General features: G+C 38.2%; 1 protein-coding gene across 1 annotated transcript in view; it reads right to left on the minus strand.

The window, feature by feature from the left end:
- The window catches only part of LOC124777614 (mitogen-activated protein kinase kinase kinase 7-like), a 157388-nt gene that overhangs the window by 19805 nt on the left and 120973 nt on the right, over nt 1–16610 (minus strand). Inside the window, exon 10 of the mRNA XM_047253076.1 lies at nt 3941–4065. Coding sequence (XP_047109032.1) covers nt 3941–4065 — 125 coding nt within the window. The remainder of the gene's footprint in view (nt 1–3940; nt 4066–16610) is intronic.

Raw genomic sequence — 16610 nt, forward strand, 5'->3', positions numbered from 1 at the left:
ACAGTACAAGAATATGGGATGAAATTTAGTATAAGTAAGAATGAGATGATTATCAAAACAAGAAAGAAGGAGAGAGGAACAACTGGAATAACAATTGGTGGGGAACAATTGAAAGGAGTGGAGAGTTTCAAGTACCTAGGAATCCCGATACAGGAAGATGGAAATAACGACAGAGAAATAAACGAGCGGGGGAGAAAAGAGGAAGGATTTCGGAAGTGTGTCAGAAGCATGATATGGAGCAAGGATGTACCCCAAATCAGTAAAAATGTTCTATACCTGTCGCACTATGTCCCGACCCTGACATATGCATCAGAAACCTGGGTTATGAAAGGAAGAGAGAAAAGCAAAGTACAAGCTAGTGAGATGAAATTCTTGAGAAACAGGATTGAAGTGACAAAGATAGACAGGTTAAGATATGAGAGGATCAGAGAGTTAATGAAGGTGGAGCCATTACAGGAGGAGATATAGAAATCAAGGCTGAGATGGCATGGACATGTTAAGAGAATGGAGGAGAAGAGGATAACCAGGAGAACACATGAGATGAAGCTGGAAGGAAAGAGACCAAGAGGAAGAGACAAATGGATTAAAGGAGTAGAGGAATGTGTCCAGAAGAAAGGAGAAGACCAGACCAGGGTGAAGACGGAGAGATGGTGGCAAGACAGAAAACGATGGAGAGGCCTGTGTTCCATACAGACCCGGCCAGAGGTCGGAAACTGTCCAAGATTATGATAATAATGATAACATTTTCAGGTTGGGGAAAAAAACCCACCTTGAAGGTTACATGTCTTGTAATTTTCTACAATTACATAATTCATTATACTCACTGAATGGAGACGACTGTGATGGCAAGCACCTCCAACTGTAAATTTTGCAGAAAGACCTAAAGGCCTCTGAAGATTTCTGAGTCATCTAAATTGTTGGCACTACTCCTTTATGACATGAAATTTATGTATTAAGTACATCCTGACTCTTTTTGAGCAAACCCTCTATGTCACTTGTGTTCTTATCCTATATTCACTGTAGAGAGAGAGAGAGAGAGAGAGAGAGAGAGAGAGTGGAAGTATAGTGCCTGACAAATACTCATACTTCCTAGCCTTCCATGGGCAACTTTCTTAACAATTAATCTATCTGACAAGGCTCCATAGTCAAAGTCAAAGCATCAATATGCCATTAGCTCTCTCATGCTTTTCAAACAGCAATACAGAGAGTTTTGAAATACAATCCACAACACTGACACATGTTACAGTGTGCTAGAGCTGTACACTGGCATATCTGCTTTGATTGATAGCATAATTCTTGTCCCATCACCATGATTTACTCAGACTAACTCCGAGTTGGACACCGTTACAAGTTAGAGAGTTTCTAGCAGTATCAATCCATTAACGTTTTAGCATGAGTAGCAAATTCAAATTCTGTTTTAGCTGGATTTTACAGAGATTTTCTGTTCTGAAAAGGAAGAAAGATTCGAGTTTAGCGTCCTGTTGGTGAGAATGTCATTACAGACTGTAAACAAGCTTGGATTGAACATGATTGAGCGAAGAAATCACTCTCGGCTTTTCAAAGTAACTATTCCTGCATAGTATGGAAGCTACGTGGGTGGTGAAAGGCTCTTCTGAGTGTTGGGGGGAGTAATTTTATAATGCTAATTTCATTCATGGGTACACAATCTCATTAACGTAGTCTAATTTAGAATAGTATTCTGTAACACAATTAACACTCATCTTTTCCATCGGAGAAATTGTTTATTGGTTTGGAATGAACCACAATGACCCAACAGATTTGCCTCCACAGAAGCAACTCACACACGGCGGCAGTCTCAGACAGCTGAAACCAGTTTCAATTGCCTGAGACTGCATTCAAGTGTGCACGTGCGTGTGCATATGTGTATCTATTGTTGATGAAGGCCTTAATGGCCGAAAGCAATAATTGTGAGAGTCTTTTTATTGTGCCTATCCGTGACTCAGCATGTCTGCTATAAGATGAGTAGCAACTTTTCTTCTCATAACATTGTTACACTCCATCCTGGATTTTCCATTGTTAGATCTCTCTTAGTCTAACAGACCCTGTCCACAGAGTCTTCAATATTGCAAACTGTAATTTGGAATTTAATATTTATAGTAACTCTGAAGGCATCACAAGTAGGTAAAACTACAACAGTACATACATATTTGTATGTGTAAAATTTTAAGTTAAAATTAGTAAGCAGTGCATGCTGTTTCAGTGCTGCCCCATGGTGCACATGCACCCGGGTGCCATTCAGCCTGTCTGTGGGCATATGCGGGTACTTTAGGCTACCCACCAGGTGGCTCTATTTGCATGGGTTTTACACACCACAAGCATCTTTGCCACCACTGCCACCTGGCCCTCAGCCAGGGCAGTATGATCACTCAAGCTACAGCATGGTTTCCTGATTGCCCACGTGTCAGCTGATTGGGTGTTTGCTCACCCCAGCCCACCTGTATCCTGGGACCAGCATATCACATCACACTGAACTGATCTGTACCCACAATAGAGAGAGAGAACTGCATCCCATTAAGGAAAACGCCTAAAGACAACATTTTGTGAAAACAATCTTTCTCCATTCCAAAAGAGAGACGCCTGCTAAATACCTGATAAATTTAAAACTGATAACCAAATTGCAAATAAAGGACAAAGAAAAACACTGAAAAACACACATGAGCTGCATTTGGGGAACACACAGGCAGACAATAAAGTGTGTGTAATATTGAAATTCATTACCCCAGGGAGTTGGTATGCTACAGCATTTATGTGACATGAAGAGGGCATATGAAATTGCATCATGCATTGTTCAATACTGCAGCGAGAATCTGGATAATGTTGTCAAGGATATTGCAACATATTCTGATATTTGTACAAGGAGAGTGGGTTATCCTCGACTCTCAAACACACTACAGCCTAAGGTGTTCTAAACCAACAGAAATGAAAATTACGGAGACGCAGTTTGAGAATCTCAAGAACTACTTCCTTAGATACCCTCTGTGTATCTTGCCTTCAAGCTGACTCTATCATCAAAGAATTGAGTTACTGAAGAAGATGAGATATATGTTGCTGAAGGTGGAGATGAGTAAATTAGTAGCTCCAAGTTTGGCAATGAAGGAAATGTGGTTAAAAAAATGTTTGTGTGTGCTGTCAATTTATGGCATTTGTATAAAAAAAATCTTCCAATGAAAATGGACAGTGTGGGCATGGTCCAGTTTCCCTAAAATTACCAACTGTTCTACAAAAAGAGTGAAAACTTAAATATAATCAAATAATGTTTTCAGTTGTGTTATTTATATTATTTGCATTAAAGAAAGAAAAATTCATAAGTGTGTCTTTATCGAAATTGTGGCCACGAGATATATATTTATCAAAGTGTCCAGTTGTGGAAAAGTACACAAATGATAATGTGGTGGTACCAAAAAGTATTTCATTAGTAATCCTTGCTTAAGAGCTTGGAACACATTTGGCACCATCTGATGTCGCGTCTTATTTTAATATTTGGCCTATTTCTTTGTTTGGATTTAGATGGTTTCAGAATGTTACTAACTTTTCTGTTACATATTGTGGTCTTTTCCTTATTAACTCCTGCTTCAGCAGACTGTTACTGCAAACTATCAAACTATAAGACATAGTCTATCTGACCCCCCCCCCCCCCCCCTTTTGTAATGTGGTGACCAAAATTTTAACAAATTCTTAAATTCTTTGCCACATTTATCGATTATTTAACTTTCCCATTTAGATATCATACAAGGCATTACTAGATAACACAAAGAGCAGTTTTATAATAAATTCAATGGCAATTAAGACAGATGTTAAATAATCATTGGTCATAAAGAAACCACCTGTAGTAAACAAACGTTCCAGCAGAAGTTCTTTAGTAAATTATATTCATTAGTACAGAGCACAACAAATAACTCTATGTACATGTTTCACATACCCGCTTGTGCTCCTCGAAGATTTGCACCGATTCCTTACATGTGTTGTCTGGAGAAATAGGATGCAACTGAGGATCCAACATTAGATACACATTGTCCAATTCTTCGTGTGTCGTGCTGCTGCTGCCTGAAAGAGAACAGTTGTACAGCATTTACTTATTTCACACACATTTTGAAAATGCCTATTTCTAACTGTTGAATGCCAAAGGGGATGTGTGTGAAATCCATTCCTGTTCTGCAGGTAGCAGATGGAAACAGTGTCTCTAGCTTCAGCTTTTTTTTCAACAGCTTTAAAAATTACAAGTAGTTTGCAGAAAATTTATACATCATTATGTACATGTTTGCTGGTAGAGTTAAAGTCCTACTGATATGGACAATTAGTTTGAATGCCTATGAAAAAGTTGTTAAGTAACAGTTATATGTCTAATTAGGACATTTCATTTCTAATGTATATGTAAGGCAATAATTTGTTCACGTTCAAATACTATATTTTTAAAGCTTACTGGACCATGAAAACCATGACAGCAAAAGAAAATAACATTTTAACATTACAGGATACATCTGCCTCTTTCATATGAAACTTATTACAATGAAGGTGCCTAGTTATATATATTTTCTTCTGACTTAATCAGATGAGACACAGAGTATGGAGTTTTTTAATTGTGATTTTGATGACGGCTGTGGGCAAAATGCATTAAAGTGTGTTTTAGAAAAAAGATATAATAGCAATCATGAACAGACAATTAGGTTGTTTACAATAAGTAGGCCTATTCAGTATGTTGAAACACTATTGGACTAAATTAATATATACTAGCCTCTGAGAAACTGTAATCCCAGTACAATGAATTAAGTTAAAAGTTGATTTACATAAGAAGATACTCCAGGCACTTTCAAAATTGTCAATAAAATGAGAAAGGCAATAGTTCCAAGTCTGGTGAGATGTTCATACACAACTCTGAACGTAACACTTCATGTCAAAGAGTATCACAGATGATGATCTCAGACACACACACACACACACACACACACACACACACACACACACACACACTGTATGAACAATGGCTGGAGTAATGGAGTGATAAAGAATTCTCTACTGTCTATCAATAAACATGTTCTACTTTTTCATCAAGTAAGTCACATTTTTAACTTGAGACTCAGTATTTTAAGTTCACCTGCTGAAGTGTACAGGTAATTTCTATTTTGTGCCACAGAACCAACACTTAATAGTGCATTCCATAAATGTGAAAGTTAAAATAAAATGTGTCCAATTTATGGAGTCCTAATGCAAATGTTATGCTTGTAACTTTGCTGTTCATTTCCTTCTTTCTGTATTATTTTCTGCCAAACTGTAACTGATTACATGAAATGTGGAGTAAAGGTTCTGTTGTTAACTTCTGTCACTAAAGTAAAGAATTGAAATAACAATACAAACTGGATTTATGCTGTACTGCCAAAGTTTTATAACTATATTTAATACTTATTTTATTATTGTGTATTGGAGGAAATGGGTTCTTTTAAGAGGCCGATCAGAAATATCACAATGTAACATCCATAAGAAATCACAAAGAAACACAAATTGTGCATGTGTCACAACATACATCACAAGTTTACTTACTGAGAACCATCCAACTATAGCGAACAGTATCACAGGTGAAAGCACAATCAGCCATTGCACGACAAGGCAGTGAACTGGGAAGGCGTCAGGCCAACACAAACCACTCTGCTGCTATATCTGGAGGCCTGAGTCATACAACAGGGGCCTGCTAAAATTGGACTGCCCTTCCCCACACAACAAGCACAGGAGGCACAAGCATTATCCCTAGCATACTGTCTTCTACTACCAGTCAGACAGCAGCAATTGCCAAATGAGATAGCTGTGATTAATGAGCTACACTTTGTGCCTCAGTAACATCAAATATACGTGTTTGTTGGAAAGGACACGTTCTTTAATCACACGAAGAAAAGAGAAGTATCAATCAGTCAAATGATACAATCAATAACACAGCCCAATAAACGCTTCATACAAAAGTTCTTATTTCTTATGCCATACCACATAATTGTAGACTGTGTTCAAAGTGAACTACAAATTGTCTGATCAGTGAAGATGTACATAGTAATTAGTATTTGTGTACATTTCACCAAATTGAGAAACACACACAGAAGCGACAATTTTCAACCTGTCACAAATGATGTTAATAGTTAATGAATTGTGAATATAGCATCTGTATTTAGTTTGTGTTTTCTAGTAAAAAACACATAGTTCCCAGTGTATTACTTAAAACAATGACACTGTTTTAATTAAGAAAATAAACACCATCAAATCAAGAACTACCTACTGTACATACAGTGAATATTATCGATGTAAAACATCCCCAGTTGCAAAAACACTACAATTATATTAGCAAGAAGTAAATCCATAATATTTCACCACATCACATCAATGTTTGCAAAAAGTCAGGCTCACAATTTAGCAAGTTGAGGATTCTCTGTATTACAATATATTCCATGTTGTACAACATATATATGATGGCAATGTTGTGTGCTGCACTGGAAAATGACATGTAATTTCACCTTTTTGCAAGACCACAACACATCATTTGCCAGTCTTACAAATCACGGGTCTTGTATATTCTCAATGCAGGCAAGTTGAAAACTATTCCTTTTATTTATTCCACAAAATACAGTCAGGGGCTCATTTCAATTCTAATTTGGCCAATACTACTACATACAGTATTTTAACTGCCATCTGCAATGAAACAGTAAGAACTGTAGTTTCTTTCATCACATACAACGGATACTGAAAAGTTAGTAAATGTCACGAAAAAGAAATTGGCTGACACTTTTAAAGGAGAATCATTAAAGGTCATATTATTTTATTTTAATTATAGATATGTTCTCCCCTCTAGCGATCGGTCAATAACATAACTCCCACCAGTGTACACCCGAGAAAAGTTCGTCTGCTTCCCCATGTCTGACGTAAAGATTATTACTACCGTACTACTATTATTACTATTATTATTTTGTAGCTTCTCGTAAGTCCTTTAACAGTTCCCCGACAAGGACGACAGCCATTTTACTTCGACAAGCTTTACGTTTTCGTATATGGCAAAATTTTTCTCTGCCACAAACGTAGCACTGACTGCACACAATGCCCGTGTTTTCTTCAATGCTCCGTTGGCGAGCGGGAATCGTGCTGTCGCTTGTAAAGTGATGCTCATAAGAAGAAGAAACGTGATTTTTGTGCCTCCTGACATGAAAGCAAACGAACACTTGAATGCTTCACGCAATTCAACTTGAAATATTATGTAATCTGGTGGATATGCAAATGGGTACATATCACTAGAGACTTTAATTATTAATTATCCGGGACTATTACATTAAAAATTGCGATGTTTGAAATGGCGTTATGTTTGTCATTGCGGTGATGTCAAGTTTCATTGCAAAGGGCGGTACTGATATAATGTATGGCAGCCGCCTTCCAGTTTCTGCTGATTGGGTTGAAGCGAGGCGCTAATAATCTCGTTGGGTTTGCTAACTTTACAAAACACAAACACGACAAGTACACTAATAGTATAAGGCCTATTGTGCCGAAGCCAGTCTTTCTAAGGATTGCATACAGTTGAATAGGTACCGTTATGTAGTTGACTTGATGCTCTGAAACGGACAGTTCGAAAAAGACAGAAATGACTATTCCCGAAGCCCCCAGGATGCATCCTTAATAGCTTGGGGAACAGCATGCAGCGTAGCTATCGATTATCTCCTATTTCACGCAAAAACATATGTTGCACATAAAACTCTTGTAGGGCCTCGCCATTGGAAATTCTATAGGAGCTTATATTTTTGCGGACTGTTCCTAAAACCGCTGATATTCCATATTATTCGCCAAGGTTTCCACAACCTCATTTCGTAACTGGCAGGCTTTTGTATTAGACGTTAACTATCCCGACAAGGCCTACTTTCAAAGTTTGAAGAATCAGCTTTAATTGACAATTCTGTGAATATGCCGCAATCCATTATCTATCGCTCACATAGCGATCGAGACGACGAGATAAGATTAATTACAGCACGCATAGAGACATTTAAACAACCAATTCTTCCCGCGCCCAATATATGAATGGGGCGGGAAGAAACCCTAATAGCTGGAACAATGAGACGTGCCCTCTTCCATGCACTTCACAGTGGTTTGCAGAGTATTGCTGCAGATGTAGAATGCTACTTCAATTCTGTGAAATCGCATTGTTTAGTAACATTTTCCGCCAGGCAATTCTCATATATAATTTCCATTTTTAGTCATACAGTCTTCTGTTAGTTATCTTAATAATTATCCACGTATTATTTAACGAGTACCAGTTAATTTAGGATAATAGCACTGGTATCAAGCACAGCAGCTTACTCATTAAGCACGCAAGGATGCCTAATTGGACGAAATTGTACTGTTGCGTCCGACACTCGTATTGGAACGAATAATTTGAATTATGGCGAGATGTTTGGGTCTACTATGGACTTGAGAGATACCGGGTATTAATTTATACTTTTTAGCGGCGAAAAATAATATGTTATCAACGAACTGTGCCTGCGCTACGTTGTAATTAAGTAAACATTGCTTAAATCCAGTCACAGCGCGTAAAACTAAAAAAATTCCAACGATGTGTCGCTTGCTTAACGATGAAAGGTCTAGTTATATTGCGGAAACTAAATGTTCTCGCACTTTTCGCCTCGCCTCCAAAAAAATTATAAATAATAAACTCAAGTTACAAAAGTTATGTTTTAAAATTTTGTACACGGCTAGAGCATCGACCGTAAGGTGAAATCTTCTATAAGAAATAATGAAAGCCGATTAGTTTCAAAACTTGATGTATTATTGGTCCAAAGGGTGATGAAATTGGGCTAATAAAACTTTGGATCACAGTGATATTTACAGTGTCCATGTATGACATTTTTGAGGGACGCGTTTCCATATAATCACCGGCCTCATAATTGTTACGATGTGTACTGCTGGTCCCTAAACTAGAGACAGACTAGCATCTTGAACCAGAATCTGTACCTGTGACATCGTGCAGCCTTGTAGGTCTAAAGGGGAATCACCCTACGCTGTTCGGATGGGCATGCGCTGCATGCGTCCTTCGTCTTTCACCTTGGCACCGTTCGACCGTTTCAATTTTGCAACGAGGGTCACAGCTGGACCCGAGAATGTCGATTACTTCATCTGGCAAGTCACCTTTATCTCAGAGACAACCCACCAAATAGAATCTATCTGTGAACACTGTAGCCATGATCATCTTTCGCATCTGTTCAACGTATACAAACACCAGCGGTATATTGGGTAGTTATTGCAGCTTTCATTCTCCTACAGAATCAGTCTCATTCTGCAACATAAATAATGGTCTTGCCCCAGTCGCCTACAATAACTAAGAAGCTCTACGTTCCTTGCTCCTACAAATTTTTATTTTTGAATTCTGTTTTTGTAGTGAGACGAGGTGCTGCCCTTCCCATTGATATCCTCCTGCAAGCATTTTCAACGTAGAGAAGAACGTAGCATATGTGTTAGAACAATGCCCAGAATTCGTACGGCAAAAACCTTGTCATTTGACTTCCCGCTAACTGTTGACGTAGAACGACCGCATATCAAGTCGTTGCTTTTTCTGTTTAAAAACTTATTTGATGAACAAAAACTTCTTCTTCATTAATAAACGCTTTGTCATCCAGCATCATTGCGTCAAGTTTCAATGCCAAATGACTATACAGCAATTTCTTGTCCAGTTGTGTACCGCAGCTCCCAATAAACATGTGCCTAGAGCTTGCTCATTTTCTTTCTTTCTGGATAATGAAACTAAATTATGGACCACTTTTAAACAGTTTCGCATATAGAGTAGAAAATAAAGTAGCTATCACTCAAGACGCACGAGCTACTACATGTCTGAATACGGGACCAAAGCAATCACCGGCCGATGGAAAACTAGACGGAGCGGCGGAACGTTAAATATGCCGTAACCAATTTATAAGCTATCCTGCTGCAACGGACAACAGCGCGTAAATACAGTAAATAAAGGTTACTGTTATGTTCCTATAAAAAGACCATGGCGCCTTAAGTCGATTGTTATATACTGTAGCTTTTATGTACACTCCAGCGGCCCGAAACGGATGAAATCGATTCACGGCACAACTCTTTGATGGTCCATTTCGAGCTCGGCCGTAGTTATTTTCATTGGCTTTGCCGAAGTGAGTCACTTGGTTAGCAAAGCCTATAATTAACTGGTCACAGAGGAGGGCTTTTAAAAGCGTCACCAGTTCCGCAGGGAATCCCTAGCTTCCAACTTGGGCGACTCCGCTTTGCTGCCGTCGTAAAAATAAGTACACAAAAAGCCCGCGCACACTACGCAAGGGCAGAGCGGCCCTCTGACAGCGCACGCTCTCTTGCAAGTACACCACGCAGATTTACGCTTACCACTTTCTCTTCCGCATATCCTGAGCAGTCATCGAAATTAAATAGCGCAAACGAAAAATCAAACTGTGCATTGTTGCACACAGCGGAAAAGACCAGTCATTTCCTATTGAATCTCCGATCTTCACATTTAGCAGGCCAATAATCACCTAACCAGTCAATGAACCTCACTTCAAAGAAGTTAGGTTGCTAACAGAGGTAAGACAACACGCTGCATATGTAGCGTAAATTAAGCGGAAAGACTACTTCGGCTTGCTAGCTTGCAGTAAACAACAAAAGAACTAAATGCAACAGTGGTGTGGCACTTGCCTAAAAAAAACTGTAAGACTGAGAGCCAAAGAAAAAATGTAGCACTTTTTATAACCCCTTTTAGTCCCCTTCCTGAGATTTTATAACACTGAATTGTAACTGACAACCCAGACTCTCCAAAGGTCTTTCAAACACTGATGTGTCATTAAAAATCATTGCAAAACAAATATACAAGTTAAAAATGTGCCAAAATAAACAACTATGACTTAGGTAGCAAATATAACAATTAAAACCCTGGCAAATCAAAACAACTACGACTATTTTCACCGTCACAAGCGTTTATAAAATGCTTTTTTCCCTTTTTGTCGAAACAGAACTAATAAGACTGTCAATGTCTGCAGGAGTCTGTAGCACAGAACAGCAGAGAATTTTGCAAAAGGATGGAAAGCATAGCAATAGAATCTCTGAGAGTTTTGCTCAAGGTATACTGAAAATCACTATATGGGGCCCTCGTCATTTAGTTACGACAGATTCATTATGACACAAACATTATTTAATTGCACTATACATGACTTTTTTTTTACTGAAATGATATGTAGTATTTCAGGTGAATGCATTTTCAGAAACATTTGTTGACACCTAATCAGAAGTATGAAAGAACACAACCTTTTTTTTACAGCTAACATAAGTCAGTCATTTAAATGTTGTGAGAAAGCAGAATTAATGCAAGTGGATGGTACATTGCACAGGTGTATAACAGGCAACATTATATGCTGTACATTGAACTCTATTTTATTGGATTCCTATTTATATTGGCTCCATCAAAATTATACATCCTTCTCTTGCCTCTGAACACAAAAAGAGTGTTGACCCAAGGTAGGGATCATAGGGTGAGTAGCCGTAAGGTTCACAAAAGAAATGCTGAGTGTTGTTCTTGGTATGTGCTTGGTTTGTGAATGGGAATTATTGTGTAGCAGAACTATGACAGAAAAGTTGTTCTTGCTGTTGATTCTGAATGGCATAGCTCACTTTGATAAGGATTTGTAAACACATAATCAGAAATTTGCAATTACATTGATCATGTTGCTGTTGTGGTCAACTTGTTACATAATTTCGTCGGTATGGAAACTGGATCTGCTACTCAGTCCATCATCATTCATGTTTTTAAGGATTCTTTTAAAGTCTTGACATCATTACTAAATATTTCCTTCACTCAATACTTTAGGCCTTAAACTAGATACAAATACTACTGAAGCTGTACAGCTGTAGGTCCTTTTGTTTGTAAAAATGGAACTACAGCATGCACTGTGTACTTTATAGGTGCAATGATTTTCTAAACCATTGTTGTTCACTTTTATCCACAGTCAGACGAGTACTGAATCAGAACAATTTCTTCACAATCAATCAATGCAACGCACTGCACTAGTGCAATTTTATTATGAGCTGTTAATATTTAAATACAAGCACAGAACCCATACTTTTCAAATTGCTTTATGCAGTTGTACATCATCTTCTCCACTGCCATCCTGACCATGTGTAACTCTGCACAAAAACCCTTTTCGTACCAAAGGGAACACCTCAGAGGACTCAAGGGAGTGTCCTACTGTTCTATCAATGTACACATTAACATAATAGCAGTTTCAGGTAACACATAATAAAAGAAATGTTTAAAAATATGTTATGGATTATTGCTACTTATCATATAGCAGAGATGTTGAGTCACAGACAAGGAGACACTCACAATTATAGCTTTCAGTCGCTGACCTGAAGTTCTGGACAACTTTCCCCGAAGTCTACCCCTTTTCCTAGACCTCTGCAGTCCTTTTCCTTCACCCCTCTTCCTTCTCTGTCAACCCTTCTGCCTGAAGAAGGAGCCACTGGCTGCGAAAGCTTGCCAATTACAACCATCTTTAATGCGTGTGTTCTGCAGCTGCTTGGAAAGTAGATTTTTTTTATCTATTCAGATAAATTATTTTGTCAATCATTGATTGTTTACAATGATATAAAGTGTTTGATTGAAATAAAAACACTTCATTTCTAATCAAGCAAATGGATTTACCCCTAAGAGTCTTCTAGCCAACAGAGAAATGTTTTTTATTTACCAATAATTATAAAAAAAACTGAAATACTTAGTCGAAAGTCACAAAAAACCTACTTTAACTACACTGATTCATGCATCCTACTCATGGACAGAGATCTCTGTGATGTGGAAAGAAGACGATGGAATTAGTTTCTACGTTCATACTCTGCTAATCTTGATACTGCCAGTCTGCACTTTATATCCTCCCTACTTCTGCCATCATCAGTTATTTCATTATGCAAACAACAACTTACATCTATTAATTTAGTGCATTATTTCTTAATCTAACTCCATCAGTATTGCCCGACTTAGTTCTGCTACATTTCATATCCATGTTTTACTTTTTATGATGTTCATTTTTTACATCTTTTTAAAACATTATCCGCTACGTTCAACTGCTCTTCCAAGTCATTTGCAATCTCTGACAGAATTGCAGTAATATATTTATTAACTGTGACTACAAATTTAAGTGTTAGGAAATCTTTTCTGAAAGTATTCATTTGGAGTGTGGCCTTATACAAAAGTGAAACATGGACAATATGTAGTACATAAAAGAGAAGAATAGATGCTTTTGAAAGCTGACACTACAAAAGAATGCTACAGATTAGATGTGGAGATCGGATAACTAATGATAATGGATCAAACTGGGGAGGAAAGAAATTTATTGAACTATTTGACTAAAAGAAGGGGCCTGTTGAATGGACACATCCAGAGAGATCAAGGAATCGTCAGTTTGCTACTGGAGGAAAAGCTGGGGGGATAAAAATTGTAGTGGGAGTCTAAGGCTACATACATTAAGCAGATTCAAATGGATTTATATCTGCAGGGATGAAGAGGCTTGCACAGGTTACGTAAGTGAGGACAGCTGCATTGAGCTGGTATTTGGACTGAAGGTGATGATGATGATGATGATTATGATGATGATGATAACAACAACAACACACTGTTAATCACTATGCAGTGCATGGTAGATAGTGCAGTTTATTGTACTATGTATTAAGTTTTCTTTCAACACCATTCACAAACGCAGTATGGTAAAAATGATGGTCTGAACGTTTCTGTGTGAGTTGTTCTTAGTCAAATTTCATCTGCTCAATTACTAAGGGTTAGGAACCTACAGGCTGAACAATGATGAAGTTTTTGCCCTGAAAGAGAGTTCTTGAAGTTTTCTAAGCAGTTCTTCATGAGATATACACAGTCTTTCTTTGAGTTATTTGACAGTTAAGACTTTTCAACATTTCTCTTAATCTATCACACGTCAAACAAGACTGTGACCATTTATGCCATTCTTATACATACACACATGCTCGATATTCCCTGTTAGTCTGATCTCACATGGAGCCCAAGCACTCAATCAGTAATCTAAAGTACAGTTATGGGCCACACAAATGCTTTACACACAGTCACTTTTGTTGTGAAGTTTACTTAGTAGTCAATTAATAAATCTTAGCCTTCCATTTACTTTTACCCACAACCAAACCTATGTGATTATCTGGTTCATACATATACGAAACATTACTCTTAAATACATCTATAAAATGACTTGCTAATAGTGGGTCATTAATCACCTAGTCAAAGGATAACAAGCTTTTATGTTCTGTGCTGTGAACAACTTTGCATTTCTCTAAACCTAGTTGCTAGTCTTTGCCCCAAGTTGATATTTTGTCGAGACGCATATGGATGATCTTCTTCTAAGCACAGCATGGACAAACACGGACCTTTGGGGAAAACAGATATTATTTCAGAGTCTCTTGCTGGCTTTCTATCCAAGATAATGTGTTCCTTCGAGTCTGTGAGAAAATTTCCAATGGTATCATAAATCTAGTATGGGCATGTACTTTATTTAGGTGTTGATGTACTGAGTCATACGCTTTTTCAAAAGTTTGGAAACACTGAATCAATTCAGCTTCCTCTATCCATGGTACTGATAAGTTTAAAGGGTGAATTGTGTTTCAAACGAGCAATGCTTTCGTAACCCCTGCTCAGTTATATGGAGAATATAATTTTCTGCCACATAGGTTGTCATATTTGAATTCAGAACATCTTTTTGGTTCCTGCTACAAATATGTGAGTGATTAGGAAGATAATTTTATGGGACAATTTTACAGCACCAGGGAACATGTCTCTGCTCCAGGGATACACAGTAAATCATCAATAGCAGAGATAATTTACTCGGAAATTCTGTTTAGAACTTCATAGGGATTCCATCAGGCTATGGGGGACACACTGAGTTTTCACAATTAATGCTGCTTTTCAATGCCACCAACAGTGATTATTATGTCGTTTCCGTGTTCGTGGTTTAACTTCTGTTTATTACAACATTTTCTGATTTCCCTTCGGGAAGGAACAAAGAGAGAACATTTTTGGGGGTCTTGGGATAATATTTTCCTATGGTAGTTATTGATGGTTTCGCACATGATCCTCCTAGTAGTAAAGTATGTTTCAGTTACCTGCATACCTGTAGATTAATGGTTTGTTTAGTAGCGGTTGTGCAGGTGGTGCTATTTCTTAAGATGCTTACTGACATTGTCTGTGTACCAAGAGCGATCTGTAACATCTTTAATCATTTTGTTAAGTACTTATTCTTCTACAGCTTGGTTGACATTAATTTGAACCTGAGCAACAGCTCCTCTACAAGTTCATTGTCTGAGAAATGAGATAACCTCTTTCTTATCCTTTCTTCTGAATATGCAAACTTTTTTGCTTTCTCTTCTAATCCTAAGCACCTTGATGCTACTTGCTGCTACAATTGCCTTATGACCACTGAACATGACCCAAAGTGAACATCCTGACAGAGGTAGGGTCTGTTTGTTGTCAAGTATACTATACTTCCACCATGAGCAGGTTCTGAATTACTAGACAGTTTTTAGAGAAAGGTTTTATAATTCTTCAGCAGGCGGTTGTTTTGTACATCATGTATGAAGAAATCAGTTATGAGGTGGCTCGTACTGGAGTACAAAAACAGTGAATATTATCCCTTTTACAAGACTCTGATTGAAAACTGGGATATCAACTGCCTCATTCTACCTTCCTCAGCACCTTTAACAAATTTCCCAAACATTTGGCTTGTGAACATATTTATGCTGTCTTTAACATACAGCTCATCTCCCAGTCCCACAATCTCCCCTAATTGTAACTCGCTCACACCCTCTAGTCTATCGCTATAAGTCACTCTTACCCATCCACTCCCACTTGACCATTCTCACTCATTCAGCACCACTCAATGTCATTACCTATTTGCCCCTCTCCAACTGCCACTGTTTCCTATCTCACAGACACTGCCTCCTCCATCTGTCCTATTACAACTGCCTCCTCTCACTGCTGCAGTCTCCCTCTTGCTTTCTTTTATTGCTATTATCTCATTCTTCCCTTCCTACTGCTGCTGTCTCTTCTCACTGTCACTATCTCTCTCTTCCTCGGTGTCAATGGCACACACTCTGTAGCTCATTATCACTGCCACTCTTTCACTTTCTCCTTCTCTTTATTCCTGTCCCACTGGCACTGGCTCCGTCACTCTTTTCCTAGCACTGTTCTGCCACTGTAAAATAGGTTCCACTGCCGCTACCACCCACGCCACTGCCACTGTCCCCCCCTCCCATGTTGCCACTGTGTCCTTCACTCTTTTTATACCATGACCACTGTCTATTAGCCTCCAGTATTTAAACATTTCTGTCTGCTTTCCACTGCCACTGTCTCCTCCTCTCTCAGCATAAGAAAAACGTTAATATATTCACACGCCAAATTTTTGTGAAAATTTTAAAATGTGGTGTGGAAGGCAGAATGAGGCAGCTGTATGATATTTTTCAGTCAGAGTCTTTTAAACAAGAGCATACTAGCTGTTTTTGTGCTTCGATAGGAGCATTTTTCCACTGATTCCCATCTTTCCCCTGCCACAGCA

This window comes from Schistocerca piceifrons, chromosome 2 (assembly GCF_021461385.2).
Source record: "Schistocerca piceifrons isolate TAMUIC-IGC-003096 chromosome 2, iqSchPice1.1, whole genome shotgun sequence".
Lineage (NCBI taxonomy): Eukaryota > Metazoa > Arthropoda > Insecta > Orthoptera > Acrididae > Schistocerca > Schistocerca piceifrons.